This window comes from Pseudopodoces humilis, chromosome 8 (assembly GCF_049639895.1).
Source record: "Pseudopodoces humilis isolate 2021_Gansu_Grassland_sample_001 chromosome 8, ASM4963989v1, whole genome shotgun sequence".
Taxonomy (NCBI): domain Eukaryota; kingdom Metazoa; phylum Chordata; class Aves; order Passeriformes; family Paridae; genus Pseudopodoces; species Pseudopodoces humilis.
In genome coordinates this window covers 31,386,131-31,409,452 of record NC_142207.1, presented here as the reverse complement: position 1 = coordinate 31,409,452, position 23,322 = coordinate 31,386,131, and the positions used below count along the sequence as shown (strand labels likewise).

General features: G+C 39.0%; 1 protein-coding gene across 4 annotated transcripts in view; it reads right to left on the bottom strand.

Moving 5' to 3' along the window:
* Positions 1 to 23,322, bottom strand: part of CALCRL (calcitonin receptor like receptor) — a 64,976-nt gene that overhangs the window by 4,884 nt on the left and 36,770 nt on the right. For all 4 annotated transcript variants that reach the window (XM_088059038.1, XM_005530325.3, XM_014259080.2 and 1 more), the window contains exons 4-12: positions 22,736 to 22,846; positions 21,712 to 21,824; positions 19,302 to 19,393; positions 14,095 to 14,221; positions 12,497 to 12,650; positions 11,235 to 11,295; positions 11,051 to 11,117; positions 5,360 to 5,578; positions 4,953 to 4,994 (exon numbers count right to left, since the gene is read on the bottom strand). In XM_088059038.1, coding sequence (XP_087915164.1) covers positions 4,953 to 4,994; positions 5,360 to 5,578; positions 11,051 to 11,117; positions 11,235 to 11,295; positions 12,497 to 12,650; positions 14,095 to 14,221; positions 19,302 to 19,393; positions 21,712 to 21,824; positions 22,736 to 22,846 — 986 coding nt within the window. The remainder of the gene's footprint in view (positions 1 to 4,952; positions 4,995 to 5,359; positions 5,579 to 11,050; positions 11,118 to 11,234; positions 11,296 to 12,496; positions 12,651 to 14,094; positions 14,222 to 19,301; positions 19,394 to 21,711; positions 21,825 to 22,735; positions 22,847 to 23,322) is intronic.

Here is a 23,322-nt window from a genome sequence, read left to right as displayed (position 1 = left end):
GTCTGGTATCAGAAACCTCTGTTTAAAGGAGAACTTCATATTTCTCAAATCCTTTACAAGGAAATGCCAGAGCATAAGGAAAGGAGTATCAACCAATTAACAAATTAGCATTTTAGGGCAAAGGAAGTGCTCTCTCACTGTTCATAAAAACTTTCTAATCCACTTTAAACATCTAAACACAAATCTCCAAACACTGAGAAATCAATAATCATAATTATCATAATTTTGAGTTTCAGATCTTAATGCTTTTCATACATATCAAAATTCTGTATTTCATCAGAGTCTAAAGGCACAGTTCTTGTTTAAGCATGGGAAGTTTTTGATTAATTAATGTGTGCATTGCATAGAAACTTAGCATAGAGCCAACACAGAGCCTTAAGTCTTTGCACAGGTTGAATCCATCTCCTGTAATCTATCATTAAGCCAAGACAAGAAGCATATTCAAAATTCCAGCTTTTCCAAGAGGGAAGCTTGGAATTTGGCATCAATCTGTGTTCATCACCAATCTATGTTCTATTTGTTCTCCTGAAGACACACATGCAAAAAATTACACATTGAGCAATTTTCTCTTTAGACAAGACAGGCTGGAGGTGAGGAAAATGCGAGCAATTGGAACTAAATGGCTTAACAAGGTCAAAGAAGTCTCTTGGGCAGAGCTGGGAGATAAACTAGGCTTGCCAAATGACACACTCCAGTCCTCTCCCACACTTCTCCTGGTTCCTTCAGGATCAATTGTCTATCTTATTTTTGCTTGTTAAAAACATTTGTTAACCAGTTCTAAAGGATACCCAAAGGATTCCATAGCTCCTAAGAGCCACCAGCATCCCTGCAAGACAAATGTCTTGGGGCTACTGCCAAGGAAAAGCAGTCCAGCTGCTCCATGCCAAGGTCAGAGCTATAAAAACAGTTTCCTGTACAGGCAAACAGCATTTCCTCCCTGCCTGCCCCAGTGCCCGTCACACTCTCTCCATACATTTCTAGTTAGTCATGTATATTCCTGGCATTATTCCTAAAGCCTCTCTCTTACTGCTGAATCAGGACTGCACCTCTGTCCTGCTGTGTGCCTGTTCTTGTAGGATCTTACATCCTTTCATCTATCCTGAAATGTCTTTCAGTCTTCTCTAACCTTCCAGTCATTTACAGAAGATGGGAAAAATCAATTACACTCTGTTCAACAATACCTCTTGTGTCTGCCCACAAGGTGAGAATATAACTTTTACCACTTTCTTCTCAGCTTTGAGCAGTGGCATGGAGCTGTAAATTCAGCTCAGGAGGGGCAGAACTTTATAACTTTGTTACAAGAAAGGATATTAAGAAAAGCATTGAATGAAAAACATTGTAATAATATAATTGTGCTTCTCAGTCATTAACAGAGATGCTGGTTCCAGCTGGAAGAGTCTTTCTTTCATTCTTTCTTTCTCACCTTATAACTTAATAATGGCTGGCTTTGATGAGTTTGCAGGAAGAACTCCTTCCAGTCAGCCCTTTAACACTGGTAGCTTAATTCTGAGTATCAGACAAGTTAAAGAGCTCAGGAGCCAACCAGGAGAAAAAAAAACCCAAACCAAACCACAACACAGTCTCATCTATCTCATCTGTTGTACAACAGCTTGTATAACCTTGCAAACCTGAGACTATGATCTTCATGGAAGCATTTCTGTAGGGCAGAGAAATGAAAGAAAAAAAGCAAACAAACCCCACAAGGCTTACACAGATCACGTAGGTCATTATAGCACCTGTTATTAAAATTTCAACAGGAATTATCAGTGATCTCTGACAAGCTTCTCCTATGGCCACAGCCTGTATGGCCCCAAAAGCCATGCTAGGCCATCTGAAGCTAGAAAACATGATGTGTTGAGAGCATCTCACTCTGTGGGCTGCTGGCCCATGAGCAGAATGTGAGTGTCCTTGGGGAAGGGCTGCCACAGAAGATCCAAGCTGAAGAGCTTTCACATCCACCCTGTCTGGAGGAGGTTTGTGGCCAACAGCTGCAGTGCCTTGTAAGAACTGGATTTGACAGGCCATCCCTGGCTGCTCTGTTCAGCAAACTGGAGATGTTCCTTGGCTACAGTCAGCAGCACATACCAGCTATTTTTCTTACATTTCTTAATTTCTCTTCACTGAAGTTTTATCCTAGAAGATCAATTTTGTTCACTTTTTGGTCAGAAGTGTCTTGCTTGAACAGGATTTGGTGCCTGATATTTGGTGCAAAATACACTAGAATGTACAGTAACAGCTGGAAAAGGCTAAGACTTAGAAAGAAAATTGTGCTTTTAGCATTTTTTAATTGCTAATATCCCACAGGGAATCTCTGCCCCACTCTCACTCCAAGTGTCAATTCCAACATCAGCATCACCTTTAAAACACAGACTCAGTGCAGCCAAGTGCTGCCACCAGTCCCTGGTGCTGCTCCTTCTGTAATCTCTCAGGAGGTGTTGCTGTGAAGGGGGATGAGGAGCAGCCCCTGTGCAGCCCAGCTAAGCTGCAGCTGCAGGGTCTGTTCAGGCCCTGATCTGACTACAGGGGAGCAGACAAGTGCCTGCAGCCCCACTTGCCAGGGCTGGAACCTTTCAGGGGACAAAGGAAACCCATTTTTTATATGCTGACATTTTTCCCTACCTACTCTCTCCCCTTGGTTTTCCTTACTTATACAGTTGTTTATAAAGCATTAAGTTCCTTCTTGAACAAGGTGTACTGAAAATAATTTTAAAAAAAGCAAATAGTGGTCACTGAAGCACTGGACCCAAAAGTGGTTTAAAAGACACAAATTTCCACTCTTTAGAGAGCAAATACAGACATGTATGTTTAACTACGTCAAGGTCTGTGGTCTAAAAATTGAATTCCTAAATTATAAATGTTAAAATACTTAAGTCCTGCTTTAAACATTATTCTGCCTGTAGATATTCAAGCAGTGATTCACTTATTAGTATTTGTAGGAGTTGCGGAAGAGCTCATCTTTTACCACTGATGAGCCCATGGTGAATTTAGGACATGACTCATGTTTGATTTTTCTTACGCAGCAAAAGAGGATATGTTAAAAAATATGAGTTTGTAACAATGAAATATTATCAGACACAGGAATAGATTTCAAAATCAATCATAATTTAAAATTAAAAACAGCCTTGGAAGAGGCACAAGGATGAAGAACTGAGCAGCAGACAATGTTGTTTCATAAAAACTGCAGAAATTTTGAGGTTTTCCACCCCTCCTCCCTGATTTTACACTGGAGCAGAACAAACTGATTTTTTCCAAATGCCTGGTTTTAGAAGGCATTCTGAACTATACTATGGCATTCTGAAGCCATCCTGAGCTTTCTGCTCTGCAGAAGGGAAAGAATGCGTGAAATGTCAATGCAGAGCAAGGGCAAATGATCAGATTTGATCCAGAACACTTAATGATGTTCTTGCTTTGAAGCCAAAGCAGGGACTTGAACCTGCATCTGCTCTATGGTAAAATCAGATCAAGGCCCCTGCTCCAGGCCCACTGAACTCAGAGAAAGCCATCTTCATCTTTTCTGGCTCCTTGGCAAAATATCAGTGGGACTCATGCATTTGTGTGGTGGGACACACAACAATGACACGCAAATAAACCTTCAAAGCCCATGGTAGCTTCACTGCAATTCTGCAAGCCTTGGACTTGGGAGAGAAGGAAGGGCAATCTACATGAAACATTTCTAGCATTAACCAAATATTTACCTGTGAGTAAAAATTACTGCTCAATAACACAATAGAAAAACACTGACACAATTTTAGAACATCTGATAAAAAGCCCTAAGGGATCAGTCTTAGGAAAACATCTGGTTACTCCCACATTTCTGCTTACAGCCTATACTGTAACCACACTAAACGCAGAACAAATGAGCAAACAGATGTGTAGGAATGAGTATAGCATTGCAATTGTTCCTCTGCCAAACGTGTTGGCAAATTACCAGTTAGGTTTTTGGTGGAGGTAGTTTTGTTCACTTGTTTTGGGGTTGCTGGGATTTTTTTAGTTTTTTTTTTTGCAAGCAAGAGTAACATTAATAATTTTAGATATATTTTTTTAGTCTTCATACTGCTTTGATCTCTGACACTAAGCCTCTTGAAGTGTACTCTCTACAGCCTAGGGCAAGAGTTTCTACATGACAGTCACCCTGTGCACTCCAGAGACCTTGACTTATCCAAGATAACAGCAAAGCTTGTTAGCTTCAACAGGATCAATATCATCTATTGCTGAAACCTGGCACAATCCTCTAATGTCAGAAAAAGGTTTGTCCTTGGAACTGGCTGATCATGGTACCTTAAACATTCACTTCTAACCCACACAAACTCCTGCCCTCAGTGCACAGAGCTGTTAGGGACTACTGTTGGAATGGTGCTTTTCACTCTTGCTAAATAACCAAAATTCCAAATAAATGAATTTCCAAACCTCAGCCTAAAATTTTCCCAGAGAGTGTCATAAAACAATCCCAGACTCAGAGAAGGAGTGTGTTTGGAAGAGAGACCTTAATGACCATCTAATTCCAGCCCCCTGCCGAGGGTACAGCCCAGCAACACGTGTGCAGCGTGTCCTGCTCCTGCTACAGAAGGACCAAGCAGTGATTCTCCAGGATAACATCCTGTACAGCTTCTAACACAGACAAATAAATCTTCTGGGTGTTGAACTGCTTTTCAGTGTTATATTTATATGGACTTCATAACAAAGTGACAAGTCTCTTCAATTTCTTAATCAAGACAAATGTGTATAGCTTAGCACCCAAGAATCAGTCCTAACACACTTACTGGTGCCATGAATGATGGCACAGTCCTTTCCAAGCTCTGCTCTTGGCATCCTGATACTTTGTTTTCTTCTTTTAATTTAGACAAATTTAGACATAAAATTTAAAAAAATAAAAAAACCACATCCTTAATTGCTGAAACAAAAATATATAAAAATAAAAATTATTATAGATATAGTGGAAGTTGTTACTCTACCTCGCCATTGAAGAAGCAGAAAATTGTAGCCACCAGTAGGCCCTGTAAAATAAAAACAAAGATTCTGCTTTAATTCATATGCTTATGGGCAATTTCAAGTGTGAGATAATTAAAGGTTTCTGATAAAATTCAGATATAGATAGCAAAGAAAATGCAGGACAAATCTAAACATGATAAATTATTTCTTAAAATAGATCACTAAAAATATAGGACCAGCTTTCTGCCATGATGCTTCTTTCCTTTGAAAACTGGAAGACAATTAAATAAGAATTCAGCATGTTGAGAAGTCAAAGACTACTGAATGAAGATCTTTAAAAATTGAAACAGCATGATAATTTATCTTTTATCTGATTGCCATGCCAACCGCTCTGAGCTCAGGTGAGCAAGGGCTGCGTGCTGCTTCCCACCTGGTAGTGCATGAGGATGTGCATCACATAGTCATACACCTCCTCAGCGATCCGGCCCTCGGGTCGCCATGGGAACAGCACAAACTCAATGCCAAGGAGTGGGACAAGAATCAGGGTGGCTCTCACTGCTTTCATGTACAGGTTGGACTCAGCCTTGTGGGTGTCTTTCAGCTTGGTTATGAGAACACGAACGATATTCAGCAGGAAGAAAAGGTTCACCTGTCAGAAAAGAAAATGACATTGAGAAGGAGGTCTGAAAAATAATCCAACGCTCTGATTTGTGAGACTGGACACCAGACAACACAAACTCACACTGCCTGGCTAGCACTGTGATTGTACAAGAGGTATCAGATAAACATCTTTGAAAACACTTTTATGTAACTGAGATGTGGCTCTAACTTCCAGTATCCACACCCATTCCTTGAACTCTAAGCAAGGTACCTGTCAGTGGTAACAAACCACACACCTTTTTCTCTGCTGTCAGGAACAGTGCATGAGTGAAGAATTTATTCTTTTCAGGTTGATCAAGAGAGAGGATGATGTTTTCCTCTCCTTGTATTTAAATATGGTTCTTCAAAAAGCTGCTTTTTATTTTTCAGACATGTATTTGGTAAATTTATAGAGAAGAAAAAATCAGAATAATAATAAAAAGGCAAAATGCTGCTGCAAGGAACTGTACATTCCTCTAGACAAACAGTGGATTTGGCATTCTTACAGTAGCCAGTGGTTGGATCTTTTACTCTTTCAGCAGAGCTGCCAATGGGGCAAGCACTGAGATGATGCTCTGTGTTGTTCCCTTGCACTACTGAACTTAGTACCTATGGAAATAAGGCTTTTTTGTTAGAGATGGTCTGTTCTGTTCCTTCAGTTTAATCAGAAAAAAATCCCAAACTGTCACTGTGAGCAAGCACAAAACTTGATACATACACACACAAATATGTGTATGGATAACACACACATCTCCCAAGGATGAGTACCCAGAGCAACAGCAGCCTTAGGGATGATCTCACCCCACCTGCATCTCCTGTGCAGCCCCTGGTGGAAGCTGCAGGTAGCTGAGACCCTGAGAGCTCAGCCAGTCCATCCCCTTCCTTATCCAAGGCACAGAGACAGAACAGAGGTGCTCTGGGGAGTGGCTACGGAAGGGAGAAACACAGGCTCTGCTCCTATCTCAGCTTCCAGAGGACTGTCTGCCCTTGCCAACAACTAGAGACAAAAGGGAGGTAGGGGAAGAAGCTGGCAGACAGACAGACAACTCCCTTCCAAAACACCTCAGAATTGCTGGTCTAGGAGGAGGCTCTGTCTTGCTGTAGCACAAGTGCAAGCAGGGAAGGCATTTCAGACCACGGGTGTCACACTGCCTCCACAGCCACGGCAGAATTCTTCCTGTCAGTTCAGGCTTTCAGAATAAATAGCTGTGTGCTATTATAGCTACATGGCCAAACAGATATGGGGTGTTATTTATATTCTACTTACATGCTATTTAAATCATTCTAACAGGAAGTTGTTTTACATAGGAAACTACTGCATGAATTTCTCCTGGAAGCCTCCTTTATGCTTTAAGCTTTGTTTAAACAGCCAAGGTCTTCTGATTCTTTCTCGAGGGATTTATTTAGATTTTATGTGGCCCACGATCCCTATCCAACTTCCTATAGTACGTGCAGACAATGAGCCCTTCCTCCATTTCTAAATTTAATCCTTCTCAAATCTACTTGTTCAACATTAACATGTCTCAAACACTGCGTTTTCTGCCCTCTCATATTTTGATAGGATGGCAAATTCCTATAACATTGTCCTTATGAGCTAACTGAAGATGAATGTTGCAGCAGCCAGGCATAAACAGCAACACTCAATGAGCTGTTTCTTTTACAATATGCACAGAGTTTTTCTATTTGTTACACCCATCAAAACCAAAATGCACAAAATTAAGCATGCAAAGAGTTTGCAAACAGCTAAAAGGGCAAAGAGAAAGTTGGAGGAGGCAAAGCAGAGGGCAGAGTAGAACAGGATGAGTGTCAGTACAAGTATATAGCACCAAGTTTTGATGAATATCTTTTCTGTCAGAAAATAAGAGTGAGATCGGGATGAACTGAATTTTTAATTCAAGTGATGAAAACAGGTCCTGGTTTTAAGTGAGGTGCGAAGTAGATTTTTACATTTAAGCAAAAGTAGGGCAGTGGAACTCCTCGCATGCACATTATCATGAAATTGACTGTGATGGTTTGGAAAAGCCCAAAGGACCTCTGTTGTGGTTCTGCACAATGAACACAGAGTGAAATTGCAACAGCCCCACAGTGACCTGAAAATTGAACAGGGCAACTGAGAAAAAACAGAAACAAAGGCAGAGAAGGCAATCCTAGACAAAAAAAAAATATGTTGGTGCCTATAAGGAAACTCAGGAGCATTTAGCTTCTGGCTTGAGAGTGGCAGTGAACTGAAGCCAAGGTCCCAAGCCAACAGGAGCTGCAGTTTTTGAATTAAACTCTCCTTATGTCCCTGAAATTTCTACTTTTCCCCATGCTGAGTTTGCACTAAGTAGTACAGTAATCCTTGCAGGTTTGAATTCTGTTTCAATTCTTCCTTAGGATGATATAAACAGACCATTCTCACTCAAGGCACTCAGATATTCTTAGATATAAGTTGGTAGCCATTGTTTGGCTTTTAATGCAGTTGTGCAGTTCCGTATCTTTGCCTGCTTGGACACAACTGAGCATTCAACTTCTAAACACCTGAGCCTGTACCGAGTTCAGCTTAAAGTCATTAAACACAAGGACATGAAAGACAAAGCGGGGAGCACATGAATTTCCTCCTAGCCCACCTTCACTCAGAACTTGCATCTATAATGGTCTGTCAGTTAAATAATTATTAATTATATGTCAGTTAATAATTATAAATAACTTTATTACGGGGAGAAAGGAACATCCCTGTGACAATATTTATATAAATAATGGCATAGCTAAATAATCCAGTGGCACCCAAACAAACAAAAACACAAGAGCACTGGCACATCTGAAATCTACATGGAAATCACTACTGCTTTCACTAAAGCACAAACCAATTTCTTTCCCTTTCCCCTCTCATTGGATTTTGATCACTATTCATCTAGCATGAAAACTAACATCACCCTCTACTGTTTCTTTAATTGTGATTGCTTAGGCAGATAGATGTAATTTAATGCTCAATTGAAAACAAGTCCAATCAAAGTGCAACCTGTTTCTTTGGCAGAAGAACTGACCACAGTTATGTAACAACAAGGACCATAAAAGCAGCGTTGTTTTTAACTTTATGCAATTGTAGGATTTTCAGTGATGTAAAAGAGTTAAATTCCCACTGGTTTCTGCCAATTCTCCCTGGCACTTGACAGTCCCCTTCACATTCTTTGAGATCTGCTCCTGCATATAGAAATAGTGTCTTCCCCCTCGTTATCTAATTTGCAGTTTAATGTTGTTGCTTAAATGTCTACTAAAGCAGGTCATGCTTAGTAAAGTGTGGAAATTGTATCTGGCAAGCAAGCTGCTTAAGCAAATGAGGGTTCTGTTCACAAAGCCTAAACACATGCATTTAACTTAACATCTTTAGCCCTGCCTTATCTTTTCTGAATTTAAAGAAACAAAAAAAATCTTTTTTTTTTTTTTTTTCTTTCAAAAAGGTAAGCAACTCCTTTAAATTACTTTCACATCACAGGCAAGATATGCAGTTTAATCTGTTATTCCTGCATGATTTTCAAAATAAATTTACTGATTGTACTGAGGCAAGAAAAATACAGGGGAAACATTTTCAATTGGGTCATGAAAAATGTAGGAATATCAAAAGTGAACAAAGTTGTAAATTGCAAAGAGGATGGACAAAAACTCTGCCCAGACCAACCCCAAAGAGATGATTATTATGCCTCCAGTAAAATCAAAGAACATTCTGAATGTGGCCTTGAATAGAAACAAGACTTGATCATTTGGGACAGATCCAGTGCATTTGAATCCCACGGGAGTCTGGCTACTTGGCAGTGTGATTTTGTGGAGGCCACTGCCTAGAATGAGAAAAAAGGACCTTATATCCTAAAATGAGGTCACTTCATGGAAGATAGTACAGTCTTATAGCTTTTACAGAAACCTTTACATTGCTATTTGAAGAAAATTCTAATACAAATTATCATTCAGCTTGAAAGAACTTAAATGATATATCTGTGAGGAGACCCCAGAACAATGCAAGTAACAACCCACCAAAAAAAATCCCTATACTTTTCTGTGAAAACAGGGTTTCATCTTCTGTGTAAAGCAGAGAGAATAAAAATTGAAAGGATTTAGGACTGGGTTTAAATTTACAGATTAGAGCTCAGCAGATCTTTACATTAACAGATACAGCAGACCTGACTGACAGGTCAAGAGATTACCAGCAATAATTCACACCCCAAGGGTCACAGCTCTCAATAACTTCATGGGTATTGCTCTGCCTGCCCACACAGAGGGGCTCAGGTGTGTCATGGTATCATTGCAGCCTTCAAAATTTAAGTTCACTAGTTAATTTCTCTGTGAATGAAAAAGGGAGTCACAAGAATCCCAGGATTTATACAATGGTCTTCTGAGAGAATTCTCTATGCACAGAATGCCCTCCACAGGTATTCATTAAAATGTTAACAGAAGAGGAAATTTTAGATCAGAAACTGATTATATCCATCAAGTTACTTAAGGTTTTCATTCTTAATCAACTTTGTGTTGTGAACTGAAAAGTGGGGAGAGAAGTCAGCAGCCATGGACTCAGCATTTTGGCCAGATCAGCTCAAGGTTTCTGTTACAATAAAACAAATGACTGTCATACACAGTCAGGGGCTAATCACATACAGAATGCCTCTACACTAATTGGGTTTGTTATGTAGACAGTTGTTTAAGTACACACCTATTTCTATTTAGCAACAATCTACTGACTGAATTTCATAGGGTAAATCCAGTCCTAGTACAACTGACGTGCAAGATTGATTTCTATGCAGTAATGCCCTCAGATACTCACCTAGAATTTCATTTAGTAGTGAACACTGAATAGAGCTGGCATTAACCAAGGGTGTCAGACAGAACACTGCTCTTTCATGAGCACTCCAGAAACAGAGGAGCTGCAATACCCCAGTGGCCAAAGCAGACAGTGCTAAATTAGTGTCAGAACAGGGGCAGTCACAGGTGCTGGTAGAACCATTTGCACTGGTTCTGTCACAAAGTGCCTGCTTTAGTTTCTCTCCATCCCATATTCCCACCCACAGTCAGTCCTGGCATCCAAACCCCCTTTCCCTGAACCTCAGACTGTCTGGTGGCTGTTTGGCCACAGTACAGTGACACAATGAAGCTTCGATCAGGATCCACCTGGCAATTAGCCTGGGCATGAGAGGCATGCTCAGCTAAAGGAAGGATTTTAAATTCCCCTCTAGTACTCCAGGGTAAGGTTTAGTTCTTCCTTGTTGCTAGCATTTGAGTGGAATGATAATCGACATTGCAAACCTTGAGTTTCTCAAAGGACCAGAGGCACAGATCCTTAATAAGGCCAAGACCTCTTGTATCTTGTGTGTCTGAGGCACCTGCTGGGTTAAGCAGCAGACTCACTAGTGACAGTGACTTCTAAATGTTAGCTTAAGGCCCTTACCTTTGTACACCTATCAAAAGCAGCCAGAAAACAAACAAGAAAACAAAGTATTATTTGAAAAATGCTTACCAAGAGAGCAGCACAAATAGGGCCATGGATGATGTAAAGCAGATGAGTATCAGAGCTGATCCAACAACTACAGAAAACAGACAGGAAAAGAAAAAATAAAAAAAGAAGGCATTTATTAGCTTTGGTTTATTTTTTACCTTAAAGAAAATATAAAAGTTTTGCTAAGCAAGCTAAAGCTACTTACTTGTCATTGTAATATAAACTTCTTGCAATGGCATGTATGCAGGCAGGGATCAGTGGAAAACCTGTGGAGAAAAACAAGTATTTTCTTCATTAGTAAAATCTGGTTAATAACTAAGTAAACTTGTGTATCTCACAGGAATCTTCTGTATTTTCACCTCACCCAAACTATGTACCTGCAGAGAAAATCAACTACCATAGACCAATTTAAACTTTCTTCTGTTGGATTTCTTTCTGAGGGCTGTGTGAAATCTTATCCCACTGACTTGCCAAGAAATCTACAGCAACACACAGAAAGGCAAATCAACTTTTCACTTTTTGGAACATAACAAGATCTTCATTAACACAGATGCTTTTCAGGCTGCAATCTGCAGTAGCACCAAATTGGAAGGTAATATTAAAATGGTGATTGCATACATGAGCACAGCCTTAGCAGTATAACCAGTGGTGAGCATGTTCTCACTGGTATCAGTACCTTGCTGTATTTAGAAAACAACTTTGAAATTAGACTCAGGAAATCGAGCCAAATGAAAAAAATTTAAAAGAATAAGCAAATTAGTCATCTAGGGCCCTTGACACTTTGGTGGTACCTGATATCCAGAAGCTGCTGAGCACCTTCCAGCCACACCTCAGCTGTGCCTGCAGTGGGACAGTGACCCAGGTACCAAGTCACACTGGAGCCGAGTATGCCAATACAGCGAGGCTGCCAGAGCCTTCACTTTCACTTTGGGAGTAAGCCCTTGTGCATTATCTGAAGTGAGCAAGCTTGGCTTGTTAGTTTTGATACCGATACTACTTGAGATCTTCAGTTACAGCTATTCTGTGTTTGCTTAGTGAACAATACAGGTCAAATGGAGCTGCTGGAAAAATAAATCCTCAGCCATCTCTAACTCAGTTCTGACCCTCCACCCTAGGCACGGCGAGACTTCTCTGAAAACAAACATTCATTCCTGAATAAACATCTTTGAGGTGAGGAACAATGAATAATTACTTCTTAAGGTTTTTTTATAATAGGAGACTATTTTCTCTATGCAAAGGAGGAGTCACTTCCTGACTCCAGAAATGCATAATCTCTCTCTCTCTCTCTCGGCAGAGGTACACACAATTTCCTACATTAATATTTCCAAGCTTCTTAAAACACTACAGACAAAGAATTGGGCTGTGCCATCATCACTCAAAGCTACAGCTCAGAGAGGCAAAGATACAGATATTTGAAGGAGGAAGAGGCTGCATTGACCTGAAAAACCACAAGGTGAAATCACATACCCCAGCCAAGAAGGTAATACCACATCAAGTGCTGCTTCTCAGCAAAAACAGCCACCACAATCAGAGTGTGCAGGTAAATGCCTTCACACAGCATCCAAAAGTAGTTGCAACCCATCAGGTACAGGTAGATGAACTGTGACACTTTGCAACTGATCTGCAGGAAAAAAACCCACCAGAGAATAATTTAAAATTTTAATTTGCAGAAATCTCAGAGCTTTATTTGCAAAGTGGAAAAAAATACCACTCAAGGTAATGCTTATTCTGTTTTCCGCTAGAAGGAATAAAAATATTTCTTTACTTTCTAAAATAGAATTTCTATGGCACGACAATCCCATACTTTATGGTGACATAAAACTAATAACTGAGTCTAGATTTTTATTATTCATACATGGGGACCCCAAGATCCTCAAGTGTGGCAGAATGCTGTTATGATATTTTGCTTATTGCAAACCTTGCCATACTTCAGCATTCCAAATCCTTAAATTATCTGATAGTAACACCCCACAAGAAATGTACTTTGATGTGGGTAATCCCCTCTCACTTTTACCATCACAACATGTAACTACCCCAGAGAACAATTAATATTTTTAAAATTCTTACAATACTTCCAGTTTTAACCTACTCATAACTGCACTGAGGGACCGAGAGCTTGCAGTAAGTTCTGGAGGAGCCTGGCATTCATTTGTATTTAGCTTTATTCAAAATATATTCTACAGCTCAAATGCTATAATATAATTTATTGGGAAGTCTAAAATGTGATGTTGTGAACAAGGACCAACAGCTAACTTACAGATTTGGTGACATTAAATCCCATTTTTCCCCCCCTTCTTCCAATATTGCTGCTCACTTCATTGTTCTATTTCTGCCACTTGGCTTAAAACAAACCAAAACCCAATACTGTTTTACCATTTTCTCTGCTACCTAACTAACTTGATGATGATTTTTAGCAACTACTTAATAACATAATAATAACATAATCATAATAACAGGTATGTTTTCCAGGACATTGATGACTGCTTCAATAGGAGAAAAGGCAATTATCTTTTTACTGAATTCAGCTTCTGGAGTTTTACCCTAACTTCCACAGAGTTAAGAATTATCTTCCACGTCTAAATAACAATAAAGCCAGAGCTAGGGGTTTGTTTGTTTATGTACTTCATCTTTTGACTGTTGTGTTGGAAAAATAAATTGTTCTTATTTTTACTGAAGATGGCCAAGGTAAAGCCATAAAAAACTAGCAGACAGATCCAACCTTTTTTCTGCCCTTCCTTGGTGAATTCAGCTGTCAGCCTCCCTGACAAAATCTAGAACAGGCTTTCCTGCAGTTGTTTCAGGGCAAGAGCGATTCTGTGGAGCTGAGAAGAGCTGTTCAGTAAGCTCAGTCCCTCAAAGCACTTTTACTATTTCACAACCTCAAATGTGCAATGTCCCAGGCACCGTGAGACATCTGCTGCGCTACGTCACACGGACACGGCGTCAGGAACGCTGTAACCTCGCTACACACAACATTTCATCAGCTGTGCAGCTCCCACCTCTGCTGCACTGCTCAAGCCATTCATGTACAAACAAACAAGGCTGGCAAACCAACTTTCACTTACTGGGTTAGTTGCAACTAATTCCTGGTTGTTGGCAACGGCTGTCAGTGAAATTATTGTTACAACAGAGTTGCAAACAAAAGAGAAAAACAGATTTTTATGCAGGGTAATCCTTTGGCAACTCAAGCTCCTAGAAAAGAGAAACAAGAACAAATGAGTACATGGGAGAACACTTATGTGTACTTGGGGACAACTCTCACATTTTGAAATGCTAGAGCTCTTGATTTTACTAACAAGTCTTACATCAATCCTTTCTTCAGGTCCAGAGCAGATTTAATACACCAAAAGGAAGAAAGTGCATTTAGATCCAATACATTTATAGTGAAGGACTTGCTTTTTAGTGGCCAGCTGAAAATTATTTAAATGCTGACAATAATTTTAAGAAGATTTACATTCCTTTTGGTTAGTATCTGAAGAATTTCCCAATTACCTATCACACCTGTGCTTGCTGAAGCTGTCTTACCATCTTTCCATTTACCCAAATCTGTTCAGATCTTTTGAGGGTAACTCCTATTACTCATATCCTTGTCATTTTTCTTCCTTCAGCCTAAAGCTAAAGCTAGAGAAATACCTAAGCAAAATAATGCAAATCTCCCCCGACTTCTGTGTATAACTAAGTTATAAAACATAATTATGAAATCCTTAAAGAAATGCATTTAACTGTGTTAATTTCTAAGGTTTGCTTTTAAATTTGCAAGAAAAAAGAGAGACTATCTTTGGAAGGGCTTTTTTCAAAAAACAAAAAAACCCCAAGGGATTAAACTGTATCAAAGAATGTTGAACTTGGGTGCATAAACTTTCTGTTTTTCTGCCATTCTAGAGGAAGCAGGAATAACTTTGTGTATTCCAAGAGGAGGGACTGCTTCTCATTCAAGTTTTTCCAGTGAACTCCTGGGTTGCTTCAGAGAGAGCATTGACTGAAGCCTCTGCTGCAGAGTCTGTGCTCTATACCCACACCTGCCTGTCTCTAGTTAATGGCCAGAGAGATGGAGTGCAGCTGACTGACACTTTGTAGTAACCAACTGGGGGGAGAAAATCTACCACTTACACACTTGCCACTGAGAGAAATCAGAAATGCACTCAAAAGTGCAACAGGGGACATGTCTAAGCTGTCACCCAAGGGAAAAATAAAAAAATCCAAGTTTTCTGGCCTCTTCAAATAGCATGACTGGAAGAAAACATAACGGAGGGACATTGATGATTCATTTTTAATTTGAGAGGATAGAAGGGAGACCTTTACATTTTTTCAGAGAAATGCAGATATGGAATCTTCACAAAGGCTGGAGGAGTATATTGAAAACTGCTGACTGATGAAACAACAATCAAGGTGATCCAAAGGAAAAAAAGGACAGCCCCATAAGCCTGGCTATAGGGCAGATCTTGGCTGCATCCTCTGCAGCTCTCACAAGGGCACAGTGTACAGAGCACCCACAGATCCCTGGACTGAGCTCACAGTACACACTGTGCAAGCCCTGAGACAGTCCATGACACTAAAAGAGCCCATGGCACTAAAAACAGGGGAAGGAAACCCCACCAGAAACCAGTGCTGCCATTTACCAGGGACCTACAGGAAACTTTGGTTTCCACACATCATCTGGCTGAAGAAAATACCAAAGAAAAAGTCTCCAAGGGTTGCATATGAATTTGAGGAAAAAATATATTCCATTAGGCTCTATAAGATTTTATTTGAGTCATGTTTTAATGCCCCAAGCAGATAAACTTTAATTATTATAGCATTTTTGAATGTTACATTACTTGAAAATGTATTTTTATATGTTTTTTCCCTGTATGGCTTTTATATGAAAAGAGAGACAATACTAGATTCCAGCGAAGGGCTTTATGTAAACAAGTCCTGAAAAACTCTGGAATTCTGTCTGCTTATTGTTAAGACTCAGGGCTCAGGCAAGGAAGAGCACGTAAAGCTAATGGGGCCATCTCTCCGGGTCATCCCACAGCTGTTCCTGTTGAATATTCAAACACACCCATCCCCACCCACCTCCACCCATGCATGAAAGGATTGAAAGGATCACCGGACAAGGAACAGAAAGCAAGACTGATGACATTTAAAAACTAAGACTGTTTTTCCTAATAAGAAGATTTTTCCTAAGCTTCCCCACCCTCCCTCTTCTGTTTTCCTTCCTATATTCCTTTTTTCTTAATGACATAATCTCCTTTATCACTTAATTCTCATATTTATGATCTAAGTACATTTGAATGACCAACCCCTCAATTAAACCATGTGTAGTAAAATAAAAACAGACTTCCTACTAAGTTATCTATTTCCCTTCTTTTTTCAACTCCTATATATCTTGGGAATTAGGGAAAAATTAATTTCTCCAATATTTCTCCAGAAGAAAAAAGGGTGACATTTTCAAAAGCCCCTAAATGGGTTTGAGATCTAAGTTTTTAAGGTATTTCAATACTGTAAAACTCAACCAGTGAGATCCATGTATCTATCCTAAGGAGAATCATCTGTTCAGATGACATTAATGGAGTGACTTAGGCAGCTCCTGTCTCCAAAACAATCCAATCATCAGTGCTTCGCCCACTCTCTCCTTAACACAGTGCTGCTCTCCTCTGTGAATGTTGTCATGGGATTTGACATGACACTTGATCAACAACTCCTTTATTTCAGGTGAGTTTGTTTGGTTTTGGCTTTTTTTCGCTGCTTCAGTTTTTGTTGGGAGCGGTGGGGGGCATCTTTGAAACCACAGATCTTTATCCTGAATCACTGCTTTTTAAGTATTCTCTTGCCTCATTTTTCATTCTTTATGAAAACCATACAATTATTTTAACATTTACAACACGTGCATGATGTTGAGTATGTAACAGAATGAGAAAGCAGAGACACTGCAAGAAGTCATTTTTATGTCTCATGGATGAGATTTCAGAGACATTCAGAGTTCCAAGTTTATGACCCATTTCATTCTGTTAAACCAAGAACTCCAATGCACTTGGGGAACACAAGTCACAAGCTTGACAAGTAATTCCAAGGAGAAAATTTTCTGAAGAAAAAACAAAATTTAAAATGCAAACATAAAACGCAGAAAAATTCCAATCCCAAACAGTTGATATTTCCTTTGGGGAAAAGTTCCAAATTTCTAGTCAAATCTAAAGATATCCTAATGATCAGAAATCCAAAAATCATTGTCTGGAAATTGTCAGTTGTCAGTTTTGGAAAATGTTTTGGAAAGGACAAATTCAAAGACACCCCCCACAACAGAAAAAAAAAAAGTCCACCTGTTAAAGCTATGAATAATTATCCAAGCCTTAGCCGATACATAATACATCCTGGTATTAATCTAGGTCCTTAAATACCCTTCTGCTACTAAAAATACTTTAGAGGAACTGTACATCCCAAGAGAACAGCTTGCAGAGAACTTTCTTTAGCTTCCTTTGAATTTTGTAATTTCCTTTTATATTCCAACATAACCACAGTCTAGAAAATGTGGTTTGTGGGTCTGGATTCATTCCATGTGGTTCTCTGAGGAAGGATGATCCTGCTCCCAGAGAAGAAAATCCCTGGATGGTTAGACAAACATGACACAGGATGGCAGCACAGCAGATCACCTGCTTTTGCAGTAAGTGCCACAAACAAAGATGACATTACTTTGGTTTTCATATTATGGTATAGAAAAATCACACTTGATACTCTGTGAACTTATAAAATAATTTCCTACTCCAAATCTTTTTCTTTTCCCATGTGTTAAAGCAGTTTTCCTGTCACATTAGATATTTAGACTGCTAAACTTTCTGACATTTATTGCAACAGCGCTGACCTTTTTTACGCAAAATCAAAGTTATAAGGATTGAGAGCCATTTCACACAGTGAGTTTCTGGAAGGGAAGTGAATTTGGAAAGGAGAAGCTTTGTTTTTACAGATCATACAAAACGAAATTGATTGAAAAACAATTATAAGCATTTTTCTCATGAAATGAGATCAGAAAAAGCTGAAATGTCATCTTGAATGTAGCCTTTCTTTTAAAATCCAGTAAAATTGAAACACTCCTGTTTGTTGGGGATTTGCAGAAATGCTGGGGAAGGCTGGGGTAGTAATACACAGCTAAAGTGGAAAATGGAAGTACTGCTTTCAGCCAGATGTGACTAAAAAGAACTTTTTTTTAATCAGCTATCAGCTGCCTCCACCTAATCAAAGCCCACAGCATAAGAAAAGCAGTACCCACTGCCAGTGTATCTGCTATTTCTATTTAAATGTCAGGAGGAAGTGGAAGCTGAAGTGAGGCAGCAGGGCACAGGGGCAGAAGTAGGTGAGTGTGAGGGGCAGATGTGCATTGCCAAGGAGAAGGTGTTTATGAAATGATTAAACCAGGCTGACTAGGGGAGCCCACACTAGGCACAGCAGCAGCTGGCACAGGGAACGGCTCAGCTCTGCTCATGTGGTAACACTCCTGGGTTCACCTTTCCAGCAGGCCTCAGCAGCTTCTTAAAGGAAAAGAAAAAGGAGTCTTTCATAGGGAAGGAAAGAAAGCTCACCAAATATGAAGTATTAAGACTAATTTTAAAAGGCCTGTGTACTATTATGAGCTGTTGGGACAGCAATGATACACTGCTCAAACTTCCATTCAAGAAGGTGACATAATAACTGTTAGTCAGCAGATGACAGCCTGTCATACACAATACTGTGAATCAAACAATAGGATTATTTTTATTATTTCTATTCTACACTCTTAGCTTTACTTCCCTTACAGTCGTCGTATTTTGTGAGTACCACTTTGGAATGTTACTGTACCTATCAAATGTCATCACTATTTTGGTTTCCACTTGCTCTTTAGTTCAGTTGATACTCGGCATTACACAGAATCATAGAACATCCGGACTTGGAAGAGACCCACAAAGATCATTGAGCCCAATTCCCAGTAGGAATACTTTATCCTGTATTATACATATAGTATGACTAGTTTATCATGAAAAAAATCCAGACATCATAAACCCAAAATGAACAAACATTTTTCCATTTCCTATTTTCAATATATCCTACAGCTTTTGGGTTGCAGGTTTTTGATTTTAGATTTCTGAGAAATGAAAGCTCCATTTTTGTTGCAATATGGAGTCCAATAGCAAACCTATATACTGGCTTTCTTCACCTTCCTGCTCTATCTAATTTCATTTGGATGGCTGGTGTTCCAAAGCAATGAAACCAGGGTTACGGCAACCACTGGGATTTGATGAAGGATTTTAGATATACTTACTTAAAATAAAAGAATATGCCAAGAGAAATCAGAAGTGATGCAATTGAAAGACCGTGTCCGATGATGGCCAAGTAATACAAGTTCAGAGCAGTCTGCAACACAAAAACAACGCCAAGTGATTCAGACAGAGCTACTGCTGATAAAGTACGTATTTTTACGTCTCTTCTTGCAGTTAAAGTGATTATAATACTAATAAGAAAAATAAAAAAACACCCCAAACCATTTCAGGTAATGATGGAACAAGTCCAGAATCCTGCCAAACAACATCCTACTAAAATCTCTCTCCATAGGGAACACAGCAGATTAATTGAAGCAATGACTAAAATTTACATCTTACCAATTAAAACATCAAGTTTCCAATATACAGTGCTATTGTTTTTTTCTGAGTATTTATATGAATCTGGCTATTTAGGTTCCTGTACTGGGTGCATTGCTGTCTGAGGCTTGATTCCTCTCAACACAACTCCCAAGTAAAGCATGTGCTTCCTGTAAGAATTTATGTTATTTTTTCCCCACAGATTTTTTCTCAGCATTTAAAGATACTTCCTTCAAAGTGAGCTATGATTATGGTACTGGAAATTCAGTTTTTATTGAGCATTTCAGGAAGGGCATGAAAAAAATTAACAATGACTCAAAACCAGTGAAGGCTATTATGTTAAATAGTCATAATTATGTTTCGATATTATATTGTGTTAAATAAGCCTACTGCCCATTATGGAATTATGAAAATCTGGGTAGACACAAAAGGTAAAAAAAAAGGAACTGGTGATTTAATATTTGGAATATGTTCATGTTATCAATAATTCTTGTAGCTAATATATTAACTAACTAATTAGTTTTATCAGAAAGTAACAAACCTTTGCTTTCAGCCATGGAATATGTCTTGAAAAAAAACCCTTGCTGCATTAAATGTAAGGTTATCATTTGGCACATAAGGAAATGAAGATTTTCAGGTTGAACCTTATACTCTCACAATAAAGCACAACTATCTGGGTTCCATAGTTAGAGCACACAGTCAAATGCTCACATACTGCAAATTCTATCCTCTGAACTTATCATCCCAAGTTAGGACAGAGTAATTGCAGCTTGCTATGTATACTCACTTTGGAGATAATAAAAAAAGATTAAAGGTAAAGCTTTAAGTAGGTTGTAAGATGACACTTGAATTGTGCTAGCAATTTTCAAATTATAATTTTTTTTTTAAATGAGATAGCATCCTTAAAAATACCCAAACAGCAAGGCAATAGGTATAAGTGGAACTTACTGTGAGATTTGGAAAGTGAAAAATGTGTGAGAAAAATCAAGTGTAACCCCAAAATGCTAAAATTTGAGATGTATAAATGACAACAGTCATTCTGTGACAGGTCCATATCCTGTATTACCCCCTCACTCAGGGACCAATCTAGGCAGAGGTGCATTTTAAGGATTTAGAGACTGCCCCCCTATTTAGAATGGGCACAAAAGCATGGTACAGCAGGAAGCACTGCTGAGGGCAGTAACAATGAGAATTAGCACTGCACAGCAGCCACAGTTACTGTGCAGTGTCTCACCCACCTTGCAAGCACTGTGAGGAGATAATGCTGCTGAGCATAACAACACACAACTGCATCAAGCAGCAAGGTTCTCCTTGGAGCTGCTATTCCATACAATGGCTTCAGATTTGTGACAGGGTTCAAATATGCTGGCAAAACAGCCTGAGGAAAACTACCTTATTATTAATAAACAGGGATCATCATAGATCTGCTCCTTTCTGAATAATATCCTCCATTTCCAGCCAAATATTAGCAAAAATCAATGAACTATGGCAATTATACTAATAGAATTAAACTGCCACTAGCAAAATCAAAGTCTCATGATTTGACAAAAAGCAGTAATAAAGTGTCTTATCATCTGTAACCATCTTTTTCCCAATATGTACTTAGGTAAGTACCCTCAGGCATTCAACAGCGACAGTGCAGTCAGTTAGAAACTCTATTACAGGTCAGATTTCTTGACACAATCTGCTACTACCCTTTAACATGAGGTCCAAATTAATTTACAGCTTCTTCCCATGACTGAATGTTTCATAAACATAAGAAGTATTAGTGGACATAGAGCTGGGAAATGGGGCAAAATATGCAATTTTCCCATTGTATCCTCACATATCACAAAGTAACTCTAAAAGGTCATTTAGAGATTTTATTTTTCTTTTTCTAAATCTTTTAATGGATGAGCATGTTCAAGATAAACTGAAGTCTATAAACTTAGCAGCTATGCATAGACCCACACAAGTACAGAGCCTACTTCTGATATACAGAAAACTGCTCAAAGCATTGTTGCATCAACTCTATTGCGTTTTGAATTTGGAAACTTTTAAAGATTCTCAGTTCAGTTTCTTGACACGGGTACCATGCACTCTTTCCTCTCCTACCTTCACTTTTTCATGTGTGTAGATATTGCACTGGGTGTAGTTTGTCCACGTCCTGTTGCTTTCTGGGTGTCTGAACCAATTCCCATTTGGATCACAGATCTTTGTAACTTTTTCTGTAATCAAAGTTGATGGAAAGAAAAACAAAAGAAGAAAAGTGAAAGAAAAACACAACAGTCAGCACTGAAATTCTCTTTCCTAATGCCAAGTACTTAATAAAGATTGGCAAACAAATGACAGCTTTATTAATATGACTAGAGAGACTTTGCTTGTTACTATGAATTCTGAGAAACTTGAGGCCGTTGCTTTTGCTTGGCAAGGGCAACCGATGATGTGACTTTCCTTAAGAAAACAAATAGATTTTCCTCTCCCATCCATTAAGTATCAAAATATGTTGAACTAACTGTTAGAGAACTACCAGATGAAGTGACAAGAATGTTTAAATGGCTTGCTTAACATCCAACATGGAAACTGAAGTTTTACATCCTACCACTATAAATTAGTATTGGACAGGCAGGAAAACAAACAGCAAAACTACTCGAGAACCAAACTGGAAAACTGCTGGAAACAATGATTTTTATCATCAAATACAGGCATGAAAAGACCCTGGGAAATACAAAGAAATCCATGACATTTTCCACATGCTTACAAAGCTTAGCCCACAGAAACAGGAAGGGATTCAAAGTGGGAGAAACTCTTTGTCAACTTCAACTGTTAAATTGAGATAAAGGAGTAAATTGTATTTCTGCTTGTCTGTCAGAAAAGCTCATCTCTACAAGGAAATAAGTGTGATCTAACTTCAATTCCTACTCCCTAATCTACAGAATCCCTCAGGGACACAGTTCAGGAAAGAAAATAAGTAACTTGTCAGTTTTCTATGTGATAAAAGGAAAATGCAAATAATGGGTCTTGAGTTTCTGAAATCCTGGAGCATTAATGACTTGAGTGAGGCAAACAAGAGACATCAAGCCCCCAGACTCTCATTTCAGTGAGAAATATGCTGATGTAGAAGTCAATGCACTCATACCTGATGGGTTGAAATCCTGAAAGTAGTCAGGACAACGCTGCACCGACACGGTTCCGGCAGCAACATCACTCCAGCACAACCAGCCATCCCAGGTCCTGTTGCAGTAAGGACCTGCAAACAGATAGAGACCTGAGAATAAAACAACTCTTGCTTCAGAATAGTCTTTCTAAGGTAAGACATAGGACTGGGTTAGGTAGGTCTGCAGCAATGGGGAAAAAAAAAGATTTAGCAGTGATTGATTAAAAATTCACTTAACAGAGATAGTTCCTTACACATACATTTCTTTGAACACATTTTAAAATCTTTTCTCATTCACTTTGAAATGGCCAACATTTACGATTTCCAAACCTCAGATCTAGAATATGGTGGGCAAAAACACCTAAATCAATTCATATGCAATAATGTACCTTAGCAAAGAGGCTCTCACTTTCAAAGATGGTTTTTCTGAATTTATTTTTATTTTGCATGTATACCAAAATATAATGTACTTATGTTTGCACATTCACAGAAAATGCAGTGGTATCCCAGAAGCCATGAGAAGCCTGGCTGGGAGGTAGCTACAGCTGGTCTGCCTCAGGCTGGGCTAA